Raw genomic sequence first — 23,359 nt, 5'->3', positions numbered from 1 at the left:
TATATATATATATATATATATATATATATATATATATATACATATACATACATACATACATTTTGGCAACAAAAAGTTATACAATTTGTTTACCCTCGGCGTGCACTCACCCATTTCTTCATCACTGTCTTCCTCCTCCTCCTCTGAGGAGCGCCTCCGCCGCCGTCTCAGCCGTTTCCTGCCCCTGCGTTGGGGCCTGCTGGGTCGGTGCTTAGGTACGCCTCTCACCGCCCGTCTGGGGCGGGTCCCACTGTCCAAGCTGCCCATGTCGCTGCCCGCATCTTCATCTTCATCCTCGTCATCATCAGCCCCTGACGCACCAAAGTCTTCATCCTCTGAGCTTTGAGAGGGCAGAGGACAAAAAAAATAAGCCAGATGGAAACAAATGCATTTTTAAAGAGAGAATAAGAACAGCAGAAGAGAAATGTGTGTATGTGGATGTGTCTGTTACCTGTTGCTGAGCATGAACTCGTCTTCACTTTCTGCTGCGGTGCTGTCACTCTCCAGGTCATTCAGTCTCCTCTTCTTCCTGTTCCTGGCCGAAGGAGCCTGGCTTCTGATTGGCCGCTGGCTCTCCTTTCCCTCCTCTGACAGGATAGTGTTGATGTCTCTGCCTCGACCTGCTTCAACATTAGAACAGTCCCAATAACAACAGTAAGTTGAATCAAACATTAAGCTTGGGTTCTCAATCGTCTTGATGGGGTGGAAATGTGCTGCATCAGAAGCTGGAATAAGGCTGTTGTTTCTATAGACCAAATCACAATGTTTGTTTACAATCAATTCCGGGTAGAAAACTCAGCGTCATGTACATAAAATCAAACGGCGCTTTAGTTGGTTAGTTGATAGTCACCTAAAAAGGGCCCACCTAAAAAATTCAACATCAGTTTAAATGTACGCTATATTTAGAATATTTTCAACGCTTTATCTTGCCGTTAGACATCCTTTTCTGACAGGGAACTGAGGTTGTTATCTCAAAGCCACCAGACTCCATTGACAAAAATAATTTTACTTTTATCAAATGGTAAAATTAAGCATTGCTGATCAACTGTGTTGCAGAGTCCTGCACGGGTCCAGTTTTCAAGATCCGCCCCGACCCGACCCGACCCGACCCGACCCGGCGACGTACAAACCCGCACCCGAACCGCAAACCCGCGCATCAGGCCAATTAGTACAGCAACCCGGTCCGACCCGTTGAAACACGACCCGCAGCCCGACCCGTAACCCGGATTTAAAGTAATCATGTTGGGTCATATTGGCTGAATATTGAACAGCATATCGCCACAGTTAAGGTGCCAGTAAGTAAACAACGACCTGAATGAAGCAGCTCTCACAATAAAAACCTGACTTCAGCTCCATCATCAACCCTCTGTGTTCTTCTCCCATACGAGTGTAAAAGCACTCGTTTGTTACGTTTAATGCTTTTAAACTTTTAATCTATGTAAAGGAACTTTACATGTGTAATAATAGACTTACTTTCTGTCCAGAGCGACGTTCAGCAGTTACGAGCCGTCACGTGTTTTTAGAATCCATCGAGGAGAGAAGTAATCCATCAGGGAAACACTTCAGAAACATTATAAAGTGATAGTTGTACGTTTTATCCACTTATTTCTCAAATACCTAAATAATTATTTACTGTTTTGGAAGCGGCGCTTGTTAGACGGTGGCAGCCATGTTGATTCTGTCGTCCAATCACAAATTGTGTTATTAGATGGTGAAACGCGTGTAAACAGCTGAACCAATGACCGTTGCGAAATAGCGGAGGCGATCCTCAGAGAGTAAATAATGACCAAGATAGTTATCTGTAGTTTACCGAACTAATGACTGATGTGTTTATCTAAAACCCGCGATCCGACCCGCATGTTATTTTTTCCACCCAGATCCGAACCCGGGAAAAAATGCTTTTTTAAAAACCACCCGCAAATCACCGGGTACCCGACCCAGTGCAGGACTCTGCTGTGTTGGCTATTTCCCACCTCAAAACTTTTTAGAAACACCAGATCATTTGTTGACAGCCTGCCGCCATATTGTTTCCTGTTTCAAAACAGACGAGCTTGCCTTACGTCAACCACCAGCACGAGCGTTTAGTGCAGTCCAGTGTTTTGCAGCGCATCTTTGTAGTGTTAGGTTTTCTACCTCTTGAGCAAAAGCAAATGCCACATTCCTTTTACTGTTTTCTCTGGTCATGTAGCACCAATGTTTTGTCCTTCTACTGCATAGCCAGCCTAGTTTTCTGGAAAGACCATCTTTCTAGCAGTTAAGTACTTCTTTTATTGCATCTTTTCCTGCCAGATGGACAGGGCTTCTAAGGAAAGGATCTCTTGAATGTCATGATGTTTATGCTTATGTTAAGTTATACAGACACTGTAAACTGTGGTTCAACTATTTTTTTAAATACTGATGTATTCATTAACCCCAATACTGGGCTGCAAACCCTCTCTGAATACCTGCTGTCTAAGAAATAGAATAATAAAAGTAGAAATAAAATAATAATATTAATAGTAATAATATATAAAAATAAAATAATAATTTATAAATGTCTGCTTGTAATGCTGCAATTCATCGTCAGTACTCATCACTTCTTCAACAACATGAAATCTGTCCCATTTCTTTAACCTTCACACCATCCACTCACCTCCACAGAGGTCTCTGATGTCCTCCTCTATAGCTTCATCAATGGCATCGTCAAAGTCATCAAATCTGCAAAACACACACGCACGCACGCACAAATCAGATGTTGATAGCTTCTGTCTGAGATTTTGTTTTTATTGTGAGAACATTCAAATCTTCTGGCAAATATGACACACAGTCTAGTCATTTCAAAGGGAACCAATTACGCCTTTTCATATTTTGTATTTTATATATAGTGTTACCATGAAAAATGTTCATGGCCAATGTTTCAAATAATGAGGTAAATGTATGTAAAAGTAATCTCTGTGAGCAAATACCTCAGGCTTTAGACCATTCTGAACACTGACGTCATAGTGGGTGCGGTTACATGATGGCTTCTCATTCAGAATGAAATAAATCTGAATGAAATCATTCGGAAATAAAGTTTTTCAAGGTAGTTTACATGGGAAATATTCATTCCGATTGAAGGTTTACACAGGAGATCAGTTTAATCGCCTTCATTTGGGTCTGCGCAAGGTTTGGGGCAGGGAAGGTTTCTGATTGGATAGGGGCGGGGTGGATGTTACATGTACCAGAAGAAAACACTGTAGTCCTCGCTCCGGATAACAAGATGCTTGACGACGGCGTTCTTAGTGCCTTTTTCAGGCTTGTTTTGCTTATATTCTTGAAGCAGCAGTACGACAACAACCTTGTTCTGCTAATGCTTCTTCTGTTGAGGAGGAGAAGAGAGGTAGAAGGTCGAAGAAGGGAGATAGAGGACCGTGCTGTGGCAAATGGAAACCGGTGAGTGCAACGAGTCCGACTGCTCTATTTCAGCCCGTTGCTATGCACGCTGTATATGTCATCGTGCCAGAGGGGCAAGGAAACGAGCATGCGCAGAAAGAACGGAATGGCTGGAATCGGGTAGGAGGTGTATACAAGACAGAAAAATTCTTCCATTCGGGTTCTGAAAAGGAATATTCCACCCCTGTGCACCCGATTAGATTTTCTTTTGGGTTGGCTGTTTTCATTCGGGTTGAGGTGTTTACAAGGAGCATTTCTATTCGGGTAGGGCTTCCAACCCGAATACAAAAGGAATACATGGCTCCATGTAAACGCACGTAGTGTGTCAGATTTCTTTATATGGTCATTGACTCCAGGCATGCTACTGCAAGTGTTTACATCATGTAGCCTACACTGCTTTATGAAGCTACATGCTAAAATCAGGGAAACATGTAGTATTGGTTGCCACTGTTGAAATTTCTCCCTGAATTCAGCTTATATTCATGGTGCAACATGTCCATTTGTGTTTAGAAGCATTTATTGGTTGATTTCTCCATGGTAGAAAGTGCTGCTATTCTCTGTTATTCCACCCAATATAACAGTGCAGATACAGAGAGATATGGAAACGCTGACCAATCAGAGCAGACTAGGCCTTTTCAAGAGCAGGATTAAAGAGACAGACACTAAACAGAGCTAAACAGGGTGAATACAGGGGCACGTTCAGTCTCAAAATGGTGTGCACCGTTTGTCTCTGGTATTCCAGGTTGAACGACACATTTCCTTAAAATGGTGTCAAACAGTGTGCAGTGGGCTTTAGGATAGATTTTCTCTCGTTTGGTGGGTGTGTCTGAGATGTATCCAATCAGCAGTAATGTGTATATAAATAAGTACTGGGTATGTCTTTACCTACTATGCATACAATTTTTGCTTTATTTCACACAAACTTTGGCAATGTAAGCATGTTTTCCACGCCAATAACAATTTCACTTAACAGACCTAAACCCTGCTGTATTAAAGCAGCTCTTATCTTTCTTGCATTTCACACAGCATTTAGAAAAAATCTGAACATCCACAACTCCTGCCTCCCTCCAAAGTCCCATCTCCCTCCTCCTGCAACTCCACCTCCCTCCAAAGGCCTACTCCCCCCTCCTCCATTACGTCCTCATTACGTCTATGATAGACGTAGGCGTTGGCAAGGTAACGTTAGATACATGGAAGAGGAGAGTGAGTGTAATGTTACAACCAAGACAGTCAAACGCAACCCTGGAGTTTTAAAACTCAACCGGAGTCAGTGATGACTGATGAGTTTTAGAATAAGGTTACAGTGCTAATGTTGAATAGTAGCGTTAACGTTACTAGTAAGTGGAAACGCACAAGGAAGGTAACGTTAATGTTTCAGAGGCTACGCTACAGTAGGATAACGTTAGCCATTAGCAACTGCATGCTGTGTTGTCATATAACGTTATATGTTGTATTAGAAGCAAACTAAACATAACGTTACCTGTCCTGCACAGTCAAACGCAACCCCAGAGTTTTTAAACTTATCCGGGATCAGTGATGACTGATAAGTTTTATAATATAACGTAAACGCTAACGTTAGATAGTACTGGTGACTGGCAACACTGGAATGTTACACGAGCGGTTACGTCAGTCTAGTCGGAGGCCTCCACGTGGGGAAGACAGACAGGACGCTCGGCCAATCATGGAGATTTCTTAAAACCATATGAGAATGGTATAATTATGAGTTTTTATCTCTGGTGGAATTCACTTACATTTTAGTGTGCCATCAGCTTATTAATAGCATTTTAACCTAAACAAAGAAAAGCGTAAAATTTCCACAAAGGTAAGTATTGCTTTAAAAGGCAGTGCACCTGTGTAACACAACAGGGTGTCTAACGCACCACCATTTCTGTTTAAATAAAAGTTATGCTACGTTTTGTCAGGGCTGAACGTAGCCCATGTTTTCCAGCACAGACAGTAGGAGGAAAATAAAGTGTTTTTTGAACATTAAAGCATGTAAACATGTTCTAGCAGGAATCTTAAATAAAAGTGGGAACCTGAAAATGAGCATAAAAGGTTCCCTTTAACCATTTCTGTTCACATCTCTGATGAAGGCAAGTCATCACACATTTCATGTGACACTAGAAAACTGTAGTTGCAATGCAGATATAATGAAGCATTTCAAGACCCCCTCTGGCACTGTAAGAGGTCATAAAGTGAATGATAGAACTGAAATATGGACTGGTATGTCTATTCATGCTTTTCCAACAATCTTATCAACACTTGCTGGCAGTAGTGTTCCAAGGAACACAAGAAAGGTGAAGTCTGTCAGATAATGTAAACATAAATGTAAACAACTGAGGTTTCAAATTAGTAAGAGACAAATTGGCTTTGCAGATGTTTTACATACATTTGTTACACCTTAAAGATACACATGATGAGACACACTAAATGTCACATAACTTTGTTTACAAGAAAACCCCACCTGTACATCAAACTTCCACCAGGCCACACCCACCTGTAGCTGATGTGCTTCCTGGTTCTGGTTGATCTCCTCCCCAGATTTTTGCTCTTTTTAGGATCTTTCTTTTTTGTCGACTTTGCTGACTCCTCTTCCCCCTCATCTCCCTCCTAAAACAGTCAGGACAATTCTTTTTAATGTTGCACAGCAAAATATAAACTAATGTTTCTATTACATCAAACAGATGGCCATGTTAGGTTTCAGTTTGTTTCACAAGATTAGATGGTTTAATGTTTTCATTTCAAAGGGCAGTTTTGAATTGCATTTCACCATCTGTGTTCTTTATTGATCTCAGAAGCCCCAGGTAGAAAATACAAACACCTGAGAGATGCTGCTGCTTTCCTTGCGACAGCCACTGTAATGCTACGACTGCAAACATGGGCAAGCTTCTTTGCTCAGTGTAAGTAAATCTAAGTGAAACTTAGATTTTAAAATAAAAATTTCTGGCATTAATAACATGTTAAAACTAATAAAATGATGCACTAAAGTAATGTGAGTATTCCCCATGTGTTTAAACTGACAGGGATAATTATAAAGCTGTGTGTTGAAAATGATGTGGTAAATTCTTTTACTTATTTTACTCACAGGTATTATGTTCTCCACACTGATTCCCACGTACACCAGCCGTTCCCTCCTGGATGGGCAAGGACAGATTAGGGTAAAAATCCACATCATTTTGACTTTTTCAACTCAATTCAATTCAACTTTATTTATAAAGCGCTTTAAAACAACCACAGCTGAAACAAAGTGCTGTACATAGGAGGTCATAAAACAACAAAACAGCGAGATAATAAAAAGCAGTTAAAAACAAAAAACAATAAAAACAACAACAAGCAAATAAAAACAGAGCGAGGTCTCATGCTGGGTTAAAAGCCAGTGAGTAAAAGTGGGTTTTAAGGTGGGTTTTAAAAAACAAACAGTGAGGAGGCCTGTCTGATGTGCAGAGGTAGATTATTCCACATTTTTGGAGCAGCAACGGAGAATGCACGGTCTCCTCTAAGCGTTCGCTTGGACCTCGGTACCTCAAGGAGCAGCTGATCAGCTGACCTGAGGCACCGGGCAGGGGCGTAGGGGTGAAGAAGCTCAGAGAGGTAGGGCGGGGCGAGGCCATTTAAAGATTTAAAAACAAATAAAAGGATCTTAAAATGAACTCTAAAGTGCACAGGCAGCCAGTGGAGGGAGGCCAGGATGGGTGTAATGTGCTCTCTCATTCGTACTCCAGTTAGCAGACGAGCGGCAGCATTCTGGACTAACTGGAGACGTGCAAGGGAGGACTGGCTAACTCCAAAATAAAGTGCATTGCAGTAATCCAGCCGAGATGTAATGAAGGCATGGATTACTGCTTCAAAGTGCTGATGTGCAAGAAAAGGCTTCACCTTCGCAAGCTGCCTGAGGTGAAAGAAACTCGACTTTACAACTGCACTAATTTGGCGGTCCAATTTAAAATCACTGTCCATCTTAAAACTCAAGTTAGTAACAGTAGACTTTGCATAAACTGCCAAAGGACCCAGATCAACAGGGGAGGAAACACAGGAGCCGCTGGGGCCAAACACCATCACCTCTGTTTTTTTCTCATTAAAATTTAAAAAGACTTAAAGACTTTTTTCAGAACATTGATCATAGTCTGTGTGTTTTTGGATCCCACACATTTTAACGAATGAATTTTCAAATCTTTCCCACAACTTTTTCATACTCATGACTATATGGGGATACAGCCATGCATTATTAAACACACACTTCCCAGGCATTTGCAAATAAGTAAACTGCTGGTGGTTGCTAATTTTCTCGTTAGACATTTCTGCCACCAACTAGCTGCATAATTACGCCCATTGCCAGTAGACCAGAACGGCACACGCCCCTTTTTGGCAGATAGAAAACCAAAGATCAAAGAGATGTCAATGCAATTTTACTTTGACTTATAATTTTTAGACGTTTGTATGCATTTATTTCTTGTTAAACAAATGTTTGTCTTATGGACATGTCTAATAATTGTTTTGCAACCTTGCCTGAACCTGAATGTATGTGATATCTTAATAAATGAAGGTTGATCTCCCCAAGGTTCATTGCCCCACTGACAGTGAATATTCAGTATGTGCATCGATCTCAGTGTGAAAGTCTTGGTTAACCAGCAACATAACTGCTTTTCTGCATTTTCCTAATTTTTTCCTAAAGTGACTGACAACACTTTTCTTTTTTCCAAAAGGGGTGCAGGCTTGGCGATGACGCAATGTCAGACTGGTCCATGTGTATCACATAATAGTGGTGATGTTCCATAGTCATGCAATGCTGCACCTGATTTGAAATTAGTAATAGAAGGAATGTATTTCACGTAATGTTAGACATGTTTTGGGAATTTAATGAACATATTGACAACAACCAAAACGTTTCCAAAAAGTTGTGTTAATTCCAAACCATTTCCAAGGCTGGAAAATAGTTTTTCTTTTTTCATAACTTTAAGAGGAATTTCATGACCGTGGAACCCATGTGTGAGTGTGTGTGTTTGTGTGTGTGTTTACCTCCTCTCTGCTCTCTCTCTTTTCTTCAGAGCACTGTCCAGGTTCTGCAGCTGCTCCTCCAGTTTCTCACACAGCAGCTTCTAAATGAAGGAAAACCAAAAATACACAAATCAAATGTTGAAAAACATCTCCTTTAAAATGTCTTGTTTATTAGCGAACCTCAACACTATATTAGTATCACTGAAGTAGTGTAGTAAGGTTTTTGTGTTGTACTGTCACGGCATCAAAAACAATACCCAGCCTTACAGTCAATATGAAAGCAAAACTCTTGGCAAACTCAGAATCAAACCATCAACAACTTTAAGACATTACTGACCACAAGGGTAGGGAATTAGAGATTTTTAGTTTTATTTAATGACTATTTGACATCAGATAGGTATTATCACCAAGATAGAAGATCAGATGTGTTTTATGTGTGTCACACAGCTTACATGTTGGCAGGGTGGGCAGAACCACTCTCCATCAGGAATCAACATGAGCGGTGGCCGCAGGCAGGCAGTGTGGTATCCACTATCACAAGAGTCACAGAGCAGGATCTGAGGACAAACACAGACAGACAGACAGACAGACAGGCAGGCAGAGTCAGCTGTGATAGAAACACTGTATTGAACTCCACACAAACAACAAACGACTTCAATACTTTTCATTGTAGCTTCACTTTGATAATGTGCAATGGGAATTTGTCATTACTGTCGACATTTCATAGAGTACTTAATCCAAACAAAACAATACGATTCCAGTTTATGCCTAAAATGTTGGATTGGATTGAGGTCAGCTCTGTGCAGACCAGTCAAAGTCTTTATAGACCTGCCTTGCTTAGCATTAAAAGATAACTTTGGTATTTGTTAACCTGGACCCTATTTTCACATGTTTTTGTGTGCAAGTGACACTGACAGGCTCATTTTGTTATTATTAGTGTCTGATAACATTATGGAAAGATCCCTACAAAATTTTAACGTTTTTCTTAACCTTTCACAGATCCAGTCTGTTTGTTACTGTGTCTAATCAAGTTTCATTCAAGGAGAAGTCTCAATCTGAAATCTTGCGAGAGGTGAATGGACTTGCACTTGTATAGTGCCTTTCTCGTCTTTTGACTACTCAAAGCACTTTTTACACTATGAGTCACATTCTCTCATTCATACACACATTTACATACTGGTGGCCGAGGCTACTGTACAAGGTGCCACTTGCTACACAGTTTTAACACACTCACACAGCCGTCGGGAGCAATTTGGGATTCAGTATCTTGCTCAAGGATACTATGACATGCGAACTGGAGGAGGGATCGAACCGCTGATCTTCCAATTATTGGACGACCTGCTCTACCTTGTGAACCACAGCCATTGACTTTTTGCAGGAAAAACAATGGTGGAAATGTTAGTGAGAGTTGGGGTGCCGACAAGAGTGTGCTGTGTTAAAGCACTGAAGGCGTACTTCAGTGTTATCCAAAAGGTTTCATGGCTGAGTATTTGGCTGATTTCGATAATGTGTAAAAGATAGCGAGATTTCAGAAAAAAGACTTTTCTTGTCTCAGTGAAAGGATAAGAAAAATGTTTCACTTCTCTGTAGGGTATTTTTCATAATGTTGTCAGACACCTATAGTAACAATCTGAGCCTGTCAGTGGCAGAAATAAGCACTTTTAGTGGACATGCATTGATAGTGCATATTGCCCCGAGAGGTTACATTGCAGCCTTTTTCGCCACTGCAGCTGCAGTGGTGTCTTTCAATAACAGATCAGTTTCAAATACTGTTGTATCCATTAATCACTCAAGACACAGTCAGACACAGACACATCGAACCAACATTAAAGAAGTAATGCCTCTGGTCGTCTATGTCTCAGCCAATAAATTGCACTTGAACACACTGCAAAGACAAAAGTGAGTGGCCAACTAGCAAGTACATTTTGTGTCTGTGTCAGAGGAAACAGCTCTCCATATCAGCAGGCAGCTGTAGTCTGTGTGTTATTCAAAAGGGGAAACAAGAATACCAACAGGATGGATTCAAGACACTGGTTAGCCAGTTTGCACATTAACAATACAACCTGATGATGAAAGAACAAAGGGTATTTACTGTGTGCTAGCGAACAATAACACAACTGTTTCTGCTTAAGTGCTCAATGGCTAAAAAAATAATCTTATCTAATATAACAAGTTTGCTTCAGTCTCATGCCCCCGTGACTTAAGCTGTTTGTTTGCTTTCCTCACTTCCATTTCTCTTATGGTGCACTGAGCTGAGCTGCCAATCAAAGTGATTTCACTAGGTGATGGACTCTGTTAGGGCCAGAGCCGATTCAACATACTGAATCAACCAAAAAACTCGTGACAAGGGCTGACTAGTGCCAACTGTGTGCAATACACTGCAACAACTAGGATGACAGACACTCACCAACAAACCAACACTTACTGAGGGCCCAATGGTGGCTTGGTGTGTCACCGCCCTTAGAAATAAAAACATGGGAAAATAGGGTCCAGGTTGAAAAATACCGAAATTGCCCTTTAGGATTTCCCTTAATTCAAACCATGAGGCCTTGCACAAATTATAATAAACAGCCACAGACCACAAGTACTCAAATATATGTGGACAGGGGGTGTCCACTTACTTTATCATGTGTATAATAAAGAAGTGATACAGTCTGTGACACAATCACACTCTCTCCTCTCTCACCAGTTCAGGGTGGTTGGGCAGGCCACAGTGACTGCAGGCATCCTCACTGGGAATCTCCTCTGATTTACAAGATTCTTCTGAGTCACTCCCTCCTTCGCTCTCCCCCTCTGCTCGTTTCCTGCCTCTGTCCTCTACCTCCTCTCCCTCATTCAATTTGCGTCTCTTGGCACGAATGTTGGACCATCGGGGCCGTCGATGCCTCCGTTTACCCTGAAAATGAGAGAGAGAGAAATAGTCACGTAAAAAACGATAAAAAAGAAGTTAAATCCAAGGTTATGTGTTCATAGAATGTTCAGGAAGAACATTTAAAAACTGATTACCCTCTGTTTCCTAATTTGCCTGACAAGTTCTGTTTTTCTGTCTTTCTTTGTAGTTGAGCTCTGCTCCCCTTCATCTTCTTCTTCTCCCTCCTCCTCCTCTTCTTCTCTCGTTCTGGTAGGCAGTGCCTGTTTTTTTTGTGGTTTCTTTCTCTGGCTCTCAGCCACCTTTGAGCTCGGCCTGCAGGTTGGCAAAGCAGATGATCTTCAAGAAAAAAGGTGTAGATGGGACTGAATTTATTGTCAAAATTAAATCAGCTGTATTTGAGATTACAATGAACAAAAACAAATAAAAACTTTATTCTGTAATAATAGTGCCCCGGTTAATGGATCTATATACATACCTGCAAATCCTTGCAGATCTCCTCAGCGGCCTCCCTTCCTCGTGCACCTCCTGCTCCCTCTCTTTCTCCTCCTCCATTCCCCCTTTCCCCCTTAACTTGTTTCTCCGGTGCGGAGGAATCTTGATCTTTAACCTGATTCCTTCTTTTTGGAGCTCAGAGGAAGCTTCCTCCAGGGGACCCTGCCTCTCCCCTGATCCAAGCCCAGTGTCCTTCCCCCTAACCTGGGCAGTCGACCTACCATTGACCCCATCTCCCTGCTGGTCTGCTTTTTGAAGTGGAGCAGTGCTCCCTGATTCTGCCTCCAACTTTCCTGAAGTGCTTTTACTCTTTTCATGGTCATCTTTGCTTCCTTCTTCTGCCATGGGGCACCCAGACACTTCTCTTCTCCTCTCCTCCTTTTCATCCACGTTGTCATCCTTCTGTTGACGACTGCTGTGCCCAGTTTTTGTCCCCCTGTCTAACTGCTCCTCTGTTATTTTTTTACTCTGGTCTTCTGCTGTCTGTCTTTTGAGGTCCTCTGTGGTCTGTGACAGTGAAGACACACTAACAGAATCCGCTTTTTTCTCTGAAGTTTCAGGGAGTGGGTCAGATTTTAAAGATGGCAAAGGTAGTTTTCTAGCTGTTTGAGCCTCCATTGCCGCAGGAGGAAGATGAGCAATGGCAGCTGTTGCTGCAGTCTCCCCTTCAACCGGCCCCTTCCTTACCAGCACTGATTGCCGGCTCATCTCCCTCTCTTCCTCCACAGCCCTGGAACCCCAGTGGTCTAAACTGGGCCCATTTTGTTCCTGGTGCTCAGCACTGGGGGCTCTGTGACGCTCAGATGGGCTACGGATGACCCCTACATGACCTACAACACCGACTTGACCTATAACTCCTATGACTCCATTTTGTCCCTCTTTGTGCGGCAATGGGAGAGACGGTCTCCCGTTGCTCAATTCTTGCCTCGATGCAGTGACCACTAGTTGCTGCTGCGGTTGTGAGGCAGACGGACCTCCAGGTGGCGCTAATGAGCTCGTCAACTTCCCCTCTTTTCCATGACTGTCCTTAGTCTGGATCACTGAAGGGTTACAGACAATAATACTACTGCTGGTACTGTTGTTAAGGTGGTTGCTGTGGTAGCTCTCAGCAATCTTAAGCTCCCTCTTTTTCAGTGGTATCTTGGCTTGCTGGTTGCTCCTGACGACTGCCCGTTCAGCTTCCTCCTCCTTGTTCATTTCCTGTTTTGTTACAGTTGCACCTGGTGCCATGACGACAGAGACAGCGTTTTTGGGAATGTCAGCATCCCTGGATTCTGATTTGATGACGGTGGTGATCGTGCTCACACGGTTATTAAAGACAGCCAATGATTTGTGGTCCATCCTCTCTATTTTCACCTTAGCCACAGTGTTTTCCTGCTTGGTAGGCTGCGTCTCCTCCTGCTTTATCGCTGCAAAAACAAAAAAAAACAAAATAATTATGCTTCTAGAAACAGTAGACAGGAGGGACAGAGCACAGGGAGCAGATGAGGTAGTATAAAAACTAATTTGCATCAAGATGAGAATCAAATTACAAGTAGTGTCTATAATAGGAGTGTGGATGTTTATCAGCCACTTGAACTGGTAAGCAAGTATTACTATTAAGGCCATTTTCTATTATTCTTGTATCTGGTAGATAAAATAATCTGGCTTATAAAAAAGTGGATGTAGTGGATACTTTGACCCGATTCACATCACTTTTCCAGTGACAGAAAAAAAACTGAAAGGTGTCCTGGTGCCCTGAAGGTTTAAGACACTGACCATGTAAACACTCGTAGTTTGTGTCTGGTTATGGTCCTTTATGGCATGTCATTTCCACTCTCCTTCTCCTCTCATTTCCTGTCAGCTCTCTACTGTGCACTTTCTGCTAAAGCCAAAAACGCCCTAATATTGTGTCATTCAGCTCAACACACCAAGGATGTATGCACCAGATTCTGCCATCTATACATCATCTTTCAGATTATTTAATTTACATAATTCAAGGGTGACTTTCTCATTAAACAAAGCATAAACGTAGAATAACCAGCTTTTTTTTTTTGTCAAGATACCTTGTAATAGGGGTCCCTCTTCCTTTACAGGCTCAGCCTTCTCACTATCAGCGTGTTTCTCTGTGGTCTTGGAGGGTTCGGGCTTGGTGCTTCCAATGGCCTCATCCCCTAAGTCATCATAACACACACACACACACACAGATGGAAGACAACGGTGGAAACATTAGTGAGAGTTGGAAAAATGGAGTGCTGGAAAGAACTTGTGTTAAAGTACAAAAAGCACTGCTTAGTGCTGTCTAAAAGATTTTCAATGGCATGGCTAAACATTTAGCTGATTTCAATAATGTGGAGAAGTCGCAAGATTTCAGAACGAGACTTCTCCTTTAACGGGACTCGACGCGTTTTTGGACAGAACAGTTTTGGGAACTCCCTGCCCACTGGGTAGCTCACCCAAAAACTACATAGCTTCAGGGCTCTTTTTCTGTTTCTATTCACACCACCAGTAGGAACAATTAAGTGATGTATGTACTGTTAGCTGGCTGACAGTTCATATAGCAATATCACCTTTGCTTTGAAGAGTCACAATTGCGTTGTATTTACACCAATCACACAGACACAGAAATAGAGTTGTGGTGAAATTCTTTTGGAGTAATGTTTATTAATAATATTCAAGCCTTGGCAGACTGTAGTGCAAGTGAGAAAATTATGGAGAGCATCCACTGAAATTTGAAAAAAGTTTGCCTCACTGCAACCTACTATCAATTCAGAAGTCTGTAACTCTAGGATTTTCAAAATATGCAAAATCAATTGACATGTATCATCGATCATCTATCAGTTAACATCTATATATCACAAGTCCTTATTCAAATGCTACCAAAATTGGCACAGACAGTCTTTGGATACTTCTGTTAACTTCAAGATATCTTGGCTCTTCGTTGCATTTATGGACATAAAAACCTCAACAGTGTTTCAACTAACTTCAGGGAGAGAAGATGATGAGAACTAACCTTTTGGGGGGGAACAGCCACTTTTAATATTTTTTCTCTCAGTAATAATTTCACATTTTTATCGTGATGTATGTAACATCATCATTATACATCAATCCACTGATGATTTTAACATGAGATAACATAAACCCTACAATTTAAATAAATCACTACTCATTTGCCCAAAATACCTGCATCTTTCTCTTTGGGACTGGCACTCCTGGATCCAGTCTGATTCTGGTTCTGGTTCTGGTCCTGGTCCTGATTCTGTTTTGGTTCAACTTGGGCCTTCAGCAGTTCCAGAGCCTCAGCCAGGTCGTTGCGAGTCCTGAGAAGACAGTTTGTATAAGTGTCTCAAACAAGAAACAAAACTAGAATTACCACCCCACGGTTGTATGCCTCCGTGCACCAGTCAAGTTGCAGTTACAGTTTACATCCATGTCTGTGAAAACATGGATACTTCACATACATCTCCCCCCCAACAGCACAGATGATCTATACAGTCAGCAAAGTTTCAGCTTGGGCACCCAAGATTAGTGTCACCAATTCAGTATCTGACCATATGTTTTCCCTTGTCTTCCTGAGATATGACATTCAGAAATGGCCAGAACAGTGTTTCATGCAGAACATTATGATGTCACAGTAAAGTTGACCTTTGACGTTTTTGATATAAAATGTCATCACTTTATCATTTTACCCTATTAGACATTTGTGTACATTTTTGTCGTAATCAGCTAAATAATTTTTGAGTTATGGCCAAAAACATATATTGTTAGGTCACAGTGACCATGACCTTCGACCTTCAACTACCAAAATTGAATCAATTTATTCTTCGATCCAAGTGGACGTTTGTGTCAAATTTGAAGAAATTCCCTTGAAGTGTTCTTATGATATCACGTTCGAGAAAATGAGATGGATGCAAGTTCACAGTGACCTTAACATTTGACCTACGACCTACAAAATCTAATCACTTCATCATTGAATCCAAGTAGATGTTTGTGCCAAATTTGAAGAAATTCACTCCAGCTGTTCTTGAGATATTGTGTTCACAAGAATGAGATGGATGCAAGGTCACAGTGACCTTGACCTTTGACCCTTTATTACAAAAATCTGATGAGTTCATCCTTGAGTCCAAATGAACATTTGTGCCAAATTTGAAAAAAATTCCCTCGAGGCATTCTTGAGATATCTCGTTCACAACAATGGGGCGGATGGACGGACAGACGTATAGACAACCCGAAAACATAATGCCTCCGGCCACGGCCATCGCTGGTGCAGAGACATAAAAACAGGAGAGCAGAATTTGAAAATACTTTGGGGTGAAGAGACCAGACACTGCAGCCCGTTATCCAGCAGGGACAAACAATCATTTTAGGAGAAAATAAGTGAGGAGGCTAGTTTAAGATAGCGTTAAGCCAAGGCTGACATATTATTGTTTTGTTGTAATGTGAACCTGACCAAATAAAATAAGAAAAACAACATTTCTAAGAAAATAATATTTAGATTGTAAAAAAACTATAATTTTCACAGAGACAACAATATTAATACATGTGACTGTAGCCTGAGACACTGGTGCCACCTATTTACACACAATGAGAAGTTTGTCCACCAGAACAGTAATACCTAACAATGCACTTCCAGGTAGATCCGTCCAGATCATCCTGTTCCTCTGTGTACAGTCGGATGTTCTGCTCCTGGTCCAGCTGAAGCCAGTACATCAGGCCCTGCTGGTCTCGACCTATAGGCTGCAGACGCATCTTCTCAGGGTCCTCCTCATTAATCGCCATCTTGAACTTTAAGTTGTCATCAAACTGGCACTCGCAGAGATACTGAAGGGTAAAGGTGTCAAAGGAAACAGGAGGAAGTTGAAGGGGGGAAGATATAACAAAGACATTAATAAACTAGAGACCATTTAATGATTTGATCAGCAAGTAAGGATGCACCGAATATTCGGTAACCGAATATATTCAGCTGAATATTGCAAAAAAACACACATTCGGTATTCGGTGGAATAAGTGAAAAGCAAGGCCGAATAATAGCGGCGTGTTTTGATAACGCAATCAAACAGCGTGCGGTGACGGACGGCGTATAATGTCGGCAGTGTGGGGACATTTTACTCCGTCCATCACCGCACTCGCATTTGCGACTAAAAATAGTTTTGTGTGGGCAAAATTAATCATTCAGCCCGCTGTGTGAGTACAGATTTCAACCAGCAGCAGAAACGAAACGGCGAATCCCGCCGGTTGTGGGTTGAACGGGGGTCACTGACACTGACAGGAATACGTATTCCTGTCAAATACGGCAGCGCATGATAACGGCTTACCGACGACGGAGAAGTCCGGCTCCAGGTGAATAACTTGTTGTCATGACTGCCCAAAAGTACCTTAACAGCCGAGCCATGGCAGCACACAGTATGTGGCGTGTCAGAGGGGAAACAAGCCGTTTACATTTCTCTCTTTGTGGCAGGTAACGGCCCAAAAACCTCACCGCACTTTAGGGACTGTTCTTTACTTATGAAGGGACTTGTCAAGGGAGGAGGGTGGCTGGTTGATTTTTATTTCATTTGTTTATTTTACTTTGATCCCCCCTATGTTAATCACTTACTGATGCTATTTTTGAAGTATGAATAAGTCAATATATAATTTATTCTATTGAAATATCAGTGATGTATTATAGAAAAGTGATTTATCTTTTTATAAATGACAAAAGGCACATCTGCCTCATTTTCGCTGTGGTATCGTGATACTACTCAGAACCGTGATACTTTCACTGGTATCATACCGTGGGTCCCAATTTTGGTGCAGTGACAACACTAATCTGGAGGGGGTTCATCTGCAAAAACGAATGAAAAACTAAAAAACGGCATTTGGTATTCAGTACTCGGTATTCGGACAAGCGTTTAATGTTATTCGGCTTCGGCCACAAATTTTCATTTTGGTGCATCCCCATCAACAAGCCACAAAAAGGCAATCCGAACTTAAAACGAATGTGAGCCTGGTGCAGACCACAAACATCTTCAAACCCTGCCCTTATTGTGATCTCAGCTACACAATTGTAAAGTTTTGTGACTGCATTTTGCACAGTTGTGATGTTGGCGCATTGATAAAATCTGTCCACAGACAAACAGACAGCTGTTGCATTATTGCAGCTATTAAAAAGATCACTGACAACATTTACATGCACACCAATATTCCACTATTAATATCCTGAATTTGATACGGGTCATGTAAACAACATACTCCATTAGAATTTTCCAAAGTAGACCTTTTTCCTAATTTAGCAGTTTACTTTAAAGACATTTGGGATAGTCTGGTATTATTCTGGTTTTATGAGCATTCTTTAAAATGTATACAGAACATTTAAATCTTTGCAAAACACAGCATCTTGTCTGTTTACGGTCAGCTCTGTGCGTTGTCACGGATACGTGTACACAAACCAACTTGCCAACAGCTTGCAAAGCTGGATGAAGATGCATGGCCAAAAGAAAAGCCCACATTTCTGGTCAGAAAAAGAAACACCTATTATACATTATGAAAGATTTGGATATCAACAGCTTTTTGCATATGCACAATATCATAATGTCGTCCTTTCCAATAAGGTGGTTTAAGAGATGAAAGAGGGGGGACTGTGTTTGCATGGTCCAACAAGGCCACAACTGGTTGGAATTTAAAAAAAAATGCTATTTTGACACAAAGAAGCAATATTGCACAAAATATAGTGGCTCAAGCCACTACACTTTACATATTTTGACGTGATAAACAAAATGTTAGGGCAGGTTACTTGGAGTATGCACTTCTGCATGTAAACAGGAATATAAATAGAATATTCATTTTCATTAGCCATGCAAACAGCTTTTTAGGAATACTGTCCTTTTTGCAATATGGGCAGAAACTGGAATATTTTGTGCATGTAAACAAAGTCATTGTGGTTGCTGCATTGACTGCAGATGTTTCAGTCTTTCAGATATACTTATAACAATGAGTAAAAACATGGCATGTCATACTTTGAGGATGCATGACTTGCACTCCATGGACATCTCCTGGTAGCCCTTCTGCTCCAGCTCCCATGCCCAGGTACTGTTCAACTCCTGGCAAACCTACAGGTAACAATGATTAGATAGTCACTCCATACAAGCCTGTTTGCACAAGTTAACTGTCTCAATGCTGATATGTTTGGTTTAATCTTTTCTCATCTGCTGACTACAAAACAAGTAAGGCTCTAAAGTTAGTGGGACGTTAACTCTATTCAAAGCTCCACAAGGTCAGAGCTTTCTGTACACATACATCCTTGTTATTGTCCTGCACTTGATGACAGACAGGGGGCTGTAACTGCATCTCATCCATGCTAACGAACACTTCCTGCACAGTTCATCTTAGCTGTGGGGCGTGGTCACAGATGAGAAACTTGAGCGCAAACCTGAGAACTGTCTGTTAAAATGCAGTAAGAGAGTACTCCATCCAGAGACAGCTAAACTTACTGATGGCTTGACCTCTTCAGTTAGTCATGTTTAATTATGTCAAGTGCAGTTCAATTGAAATATAAAGCCAAACACATTACAAACACACACATAGATGGAGCCCTCACCTTAGCCAGGTATTTTTCCCAGCGGTCAGCAGTCACAGATCTCCCCAGTTTTCTGAGCAGCTTCACGTGGAGCTCCACAAGAGGTTTAGGAACTGGAAAGCACACAGGATGATCAGAAACCTAACACTGTTCATCTTAATTTTTCACAAGTCACTACAAGACCACAACAAACAGTTGTCCTACTGAAGTGCGCAAATGTAAAGCCAGTCAAGGAGTTTTTTCTGTAGTTGACCCCGATCTCTTACCTCCCTGTTTAGGAGGCTAAAGGGGAAAGATAATTTCCCTATGGAAATTAATCATATCACAAAACACATGAATAGGATTTCAATTTAAACACTGGCACTTTTATTTCATTTTTTAGCAGCTGTTGAAAATCAGTGAACCACTGCTGAAAAAGTAAAAAGGAAAATGACATTTATGATTCCAGCCGAGAATGTGAAATAAGTTCATATATACTAAAATCGCTAAGGTTGTACTGTAATCTCTGGGAGCTCATAAGCCAGTTTATTAGTGCAATTTAAATGCCTTGAAATAAAAAGAGACACACTAACAGTATCAACATTTTTTTAAATAAACACTGCTCAGTGTTTCTGCTTATAATATGCATTATGACATGGTCATTTATTTAAACTGTTTTATGCACTAAAAGTATTGTTAAGATAACTGGTGAGGTGCTTATGAATGTTTTATGTTGTTGACTCTGTGCTCGGTAAACAGATGTTTACTTTGTCTGTGGTTTTCAAAAATGCCCGCAGTCTCGCAGTTACATGTTTGATTTTCAGGAAAACATTCTACCTATTTTCCTATTCTAATGTCCGCCCCTTGGATAAGAGGTTCCCTGTTATCTCCCATATACAGTATAGTTGTGTAAAAGTAAACACAGTTGTGCAGATCAAGCTTAAAATTAGGTATTATATCAAATACACAATTGTGACTGCCACAGTCAAACTCCTTGTTGAAATCTAAAAAGAAAATTGCAGGATCATCTTCAAGGAGTTCATTGTTTGGCTTAATGTTATTGCTTATTCTATGATTCTCCTAGAACCTGACTGACATTCATCAATGGTGTTTTCCAAATCTCAGACAACAAGCTTAGGTTAATGACAATATCTCATAGTTGTTAAATCAAGTGATCGGCCGCCAGTAATCAGTAACCAGTGCATATTTGTGTCATTTGCATGAGATATTTATCAGATTCCTGGATTGAGGCATTTTATCGCAGACAATTCATGCTAGACTTCAGCAAAACACACCTTTCCATCCCCATCTTTACTCTTTCAATCCATTTTATTTTTATTAACGTTGAAATAAATTATTGTTGTGTCAGGCGTTATGTTAAGTCTTTCATGATACTGTTAAGACTGTTCTGTGTATTTGTAAGTACACTAATAACTAAAAAATACAGCCTTGGGACTGGACAGAAACATTTTGAAAAGGGGGCTGTAATGTGTGATCTAATGTGAGACTTTTAAGGAACCCATGAAATTATAGGAAATTCCAGCCTTCTTTGCTGACATCGTGAACTGAAATTTTCTACTAATCCCGAAAAGACAAACACGGGTGGTCAATGCCCGAGTCTGAAACGGCAGAGAAATATCGTAGATAACGTAACTACAGCATGAATATTAGCTGTTATGACTAACTTCACTCTACGTAACGTTACGGTATGGAAGCTAACTAAACAACAGAACTAACGGTTCGAGGTAAAACAAGCTAGCTATCAAGCAAAACTGTCTCACACGGTTCGCACAGCAGCTAACACGAAAGCTACGAGTCTTAAACATCTCTGTCTGATGGACGATAACGCGGCAAATCAACTGTCCGTGATGTACTCTGACTAAAAGTTGACGAAATTCTTGATGCTAGCTGGTTAGCCAGCAGCCAGGGTCCCCATTGCGCCTGTGCAAATTTGACAGGCACTCTACCAATGGCCAAAAAATAACATCCCATGCTATTAGCTAACACTAATCGAGCACTTTGACAGTCTTCTAAAATGCACATCGAGAAGGGAAAAACATCAACACATATACACAGGGGACACGGATGCCATTCCAGTCCGAGTGCCTGCGAGGCAAGGCCGGTGAAAAATTACACCTGACAACACTCCGGAGCTAGCTGGTTGGCTGTGTGTGGTCACTAGGCAGTGCTGCATCATGGCTCCCACACCAAGTTTAGCGTTAACAAATCAATACATTGACAACATTATCGACGATCTGCCACTCGACTCTAACTACACTTACTCGGGGTAGCTTGCCAACATTTTTACTCCCGTCTGAATCCGTTTCTTCTAACTTTAGCACAAACATAGTCCCAAGTGTGTGGAATTTGGAGTGGGGCTAGCTTTATGTTAGCAGTCTACGTTTTCTCCTGTCCAAATATTTCCTCAGAAACTTGGGCAAAAAACAGTTTCTCTTTCAAGGGAAACTGACTCTGACTCGGGCCAAAATGTGCTACAACTGGTGAAAGAGCACAGAAGCTCGCTGACTAAACTCCCGATATAATGCTGCTCTGCCGGGCCACACACTCTACATTTTTCGTCATCCTCATCATCCTCACGATGATGATGATGGTGGTGATGATGATGATGGTGATGGTGGTACTGGTGGACCCCTTCTCCTTCGGTTTCAAGTGTCGCAGCTTTCTACCACTTCTTCGCCCCACCACCACCACCGCTAGCCACCGATCTCTCACCTGTCGTTGTGTCCCGCAGATACCTCTCCATCTGCGGGAAAGTCATCTCGGGCAGATCCAGCACCGCTCCGTATCGCTCCAGAAACGAACAGACCTCCGCGAAGCTCGGGCAGAGCGCCGGGCCGGAGCTTCTCACCACCACCGGAGCAGCCATCTTTCCAGGCGGAGAGAAACAGGAGGGGAGGGCTCGCTGCTTGGATGCGACTGTGTGCGAATGAAATGAATGGAGGGAGTGAAGCATCTTACCGGTGTCAATTCTGACAATACGAACGCACGCGGCTTCCGGCTACGCCTTTTCAAAATAAAACAGTCAGGAGGCGTGCAACCGAAAGTAAAGCATACAGCCGACCACTTTAAGTTCTATGGAGTTTCTTAACATCATTTCCATTACATCATAGTGTTCAGTGTTAATATTTTTAATTTTTGTTTCCCAAAGACAGTGATTTCCAAAATAGGGTGCAGGAACCCTGAGATGTCCGTGGCACTCTGTCAGGGGTCAGTGAAACGTTTTCAGGTTCAATAATTAAATCATTATGATATAAAGTATTTTCCCAAAAGGCCTCATAGTTCAATAAATACAATTTCAGGTTTAAATTATAATAAACCCCTTTTCAACCACAAAAAACATCAAGTTCATACCAAATATATACCTAGTGTGCTGTGATACTTAGTAACTGTGATTCTGATAGGTTATCCTACTGTGAAAATCCCAAACTGTTCCAACCCTAGTTGAGATCTTGTGAATATCTTTAACACGTCTAATAACTTTCTAACACGTTTCTGTCCCCGCCCAGCATATTCTGTGTTTAACAAAAGCTCCTGACTGAAAAACAATGAAGAACCTTTGCTATATGATACTCATACCACGCCTTTATTTTAGACAGACAGTCTTTCCTTTTCCGGTAATATTGTACATATTTTAAGAAACTTGACGCAGCTGCGAGAAGTTGGGAGGACCAGGGAGGGCAGAGCGAGAAATGCCCAGAATCCAACGCGATGAAGCTACATCAAAAATATCTAAATGGTTTTGGTTTTTATTCCTCAGACGTTTCTTAAATAGACTGAGCGGCCTCGTATATAATCACTTTTCACCAGTCTCCATTAAAAAATACAATTATTATGTGTGAAGGTTGGATTCAAACTGACAATGAAATTGTATTTATCGTGATTTGTTTTTTTATGTACAGATTTGGAAAATTAATACATGAAGCATGAGCCCGTCTGTTCTGTACCCCAGTACTACTGTCCACTGCATGCTGCGTAGATAGTCACGCTGCCCATGAGGATGCTGCCTTTAGGGACTGTTGGAAATTTCAGCTCATCAGAAGAAGAAATCCCAATTT

The 23,359-nt window shown here is 41.4% G+C and overlaps 1 protein-coding gene across 3 annotated transcripts in view; it reads right to left on the bottom strand.

Moving 5' to 3' along the window:
* The window catches only part of rsf1a (remodeling and spacing factor 1a), a 29,841-nt gene extending 7,594 nt beyond the window's left edge, over positions 1-22,247 (bottom strand). Inside the window, exons 1-16 of one of the 3 annotated variants that reach the window (XM_050066442.1) lie at positions 22,017-22,247; positions 19,326-19,417; positions 18,745-18,837; positions 16,365-16,570; positions 14,933-15,069; positions 13,816-13,923; positions 11,754-13,179; positions 11,413-11,614; positions 11,093-11,302; positions 8,859-8,963; positions 8,428-8,507; positions 6,497-6,545; positions 5,909-6,021; positions 2,633-2,697; positions 452-623; positions 111-340 (exon numbers count right to left, since the gene is read on the bottom strand). In XM_050066442.1, coding sequence (XP_049922399.1) covers positions 111-340; positions 452-623; positions 2,633-2,697; positions 5,909-6,021; positions 6,497-6,545; positions 8,428-8,507; positions 8,859-8,963; positions 11,093-11,302; positions 11,413-11,614; positions 11,754-13,179; positions 13,816-13,923; positions 14,933-15,069; positions 16,365-16,570; positions 18,745-18,837; positions 19,326-19,417; positions 22,017-22,170 — 3,442 coding nt within the window. In that variant the 5' untranslated portion in view covers positions 22,171-22,247. The remainder of the gene's footprint in view (positions 1-110; positions 341-451; positions 624-2,632; positions 2,698-5,908; positions 6,022-6,496; positions 6,546-8,427; positions 8,508-8,858; positions 8,964-11,092; positions 11,303-11,412; positions 11,615-11,753; positions 13,180-13,815; positions 13,924-14,932; positions 15,070-16,364; positions 16,571-18,744; positions 18,838-19,325; positions 19,418-22,016) is intronic. The other 2 variants (XM_050066451.1, XM_050066459.1) reach the window with 2 other exon arrangements.
* Positions 22,248-23,359: the final 1,112 nt, after the last annotated feature.

This window comes from Epinephelus moara, chromosome 2 (assembly GCF_006386435.1).
Source record: "Epinephelus moara isolate mb chromosome 2, YSFRI_EMoa_1.0, whole genome shotgun sequence".
Taxonomy (NCBI): domain Eukaryota; kingdom Metazoa; phylum Chordata; class Actinopteri; order Perciformes; family Serranidae; genus Epinephelus; species Epinephelus moara.
The sequence above is the reverse complement of the archived record's forward strand: the minus strand, read 5'-3'. Positions and strand labels throughout refer to the sequence as shown.